This window comes from Seriola lalandi, unplaced genomic scaffold, assembly GCF_002814215.2.
Source record: "Seriola lalandi dorsalis isolate HSWRI2012SDOR001 ecotype SW California unplaced genomic scaffold, Sedor1 jcf7180002051039, whole genome shotgun sequence".
Taxonomy (NCBI): domain Eukaryota; kingdom Metazoa; phylum Chordata; class Actinopteri; order Carangiformes; family Carangidae; genus Seriola; species Seriola lalandi.
Genome location: NW_019521592.1, coordinates 22,453 through 23,264, shown reverse-complemented (window position 1 = coordinate 23,264; position 812 = coordinate 22,453). Strand labels below are relative to the sequence as shown.

The 812-nt window shown below is 44.7% G+C and overlaps 1 protein-coding gene across 1 annotated transcript in view; it reads right to left on the bottom strand.

Moving 5' to 3' along the window:
* Positions 1-7: 7 nt before the first annotated feature.
* The window catches only part of LOC111649490 (death-associated protein kinase 2-like), a gene marked incomplete at its 3' end in the record, with an annotated part of 9,629 nt that continues 8,824 nt past the window's right edge, over positions 8-812 (bottom strand). Inside the window, exons 4-5 of the mRNA XM_023399237.2 lie at positions 701-808; positions 8-155 (exon numbers count right to left, since the gene is read on the bottom strand). Of these exons, the coding sequence (XP_023255005.2) occupies positions 8-155; positions 701-808 (256 nt within the window). The remainder of the gene's footprint in view (positions 156-700; positions 809-812) is intronic.

Genomic DNA, 812 nt, shown 5'->3' with positions numbered 1-812 from the left:
ACCTGGGGCTCTGCAGCAGGAGTTTCTGGATGAAGTCTTTGGCCATGGAGCTGGTCATGCTGAAACTCTGAGCATCAAACTCATAGTTCAAGGCGATGATGTTCTTCAGGGTCTCTTCATCAGTCTCATCTTGGAACGGAGACAGACCGCTCAGTCTGAGGACGGAGGGAGACAGAGAGAGTGAGAGACCACGTCTACATCCGTCCAGAGGAAGCTGCTCACAGTTCACCATCGTCCACTGTTCACGTCTCAACACGATATCTGACCTGTGTCCCATTAATAAAGTACTTATTATTTATAGTATTAAATCAACACTAAAGTTAATTTGCCCTCCCACAGTTTAACATATGCAACCAAATATAACCATGATTGTAACACACACACACACACACACACACACACACACACACACACACACACGCTCCCATCAGCTGATTGTAATATACATCATACACACATAAAAAGCTCAATGTTTTAAATTCATGATTTTTTTTAAAGATCAGTCACTCAGACAGTTTGAGAAACACTGAAGTTAAAACATATTTGAACTAATTTACTCGTGGACCACCAGGGGTCACTTGTGTACCACTAGTGGTCCACGAACCACACTTTGAGAAAGGCTGGTTTAATGTCTGCACATGCTCACATGCCTCTCAACACACACACACACACACACACACACACACACACTTGAACTTACAGTATGTATGTAATGACTCCGATGCTCCTGGAGGAGAAAGACACACAGAGACACAGGGAGTCATGACAACCAGGCTGAGACCCGAGTGAGGCCCAGATCAGGCCCAGATCAG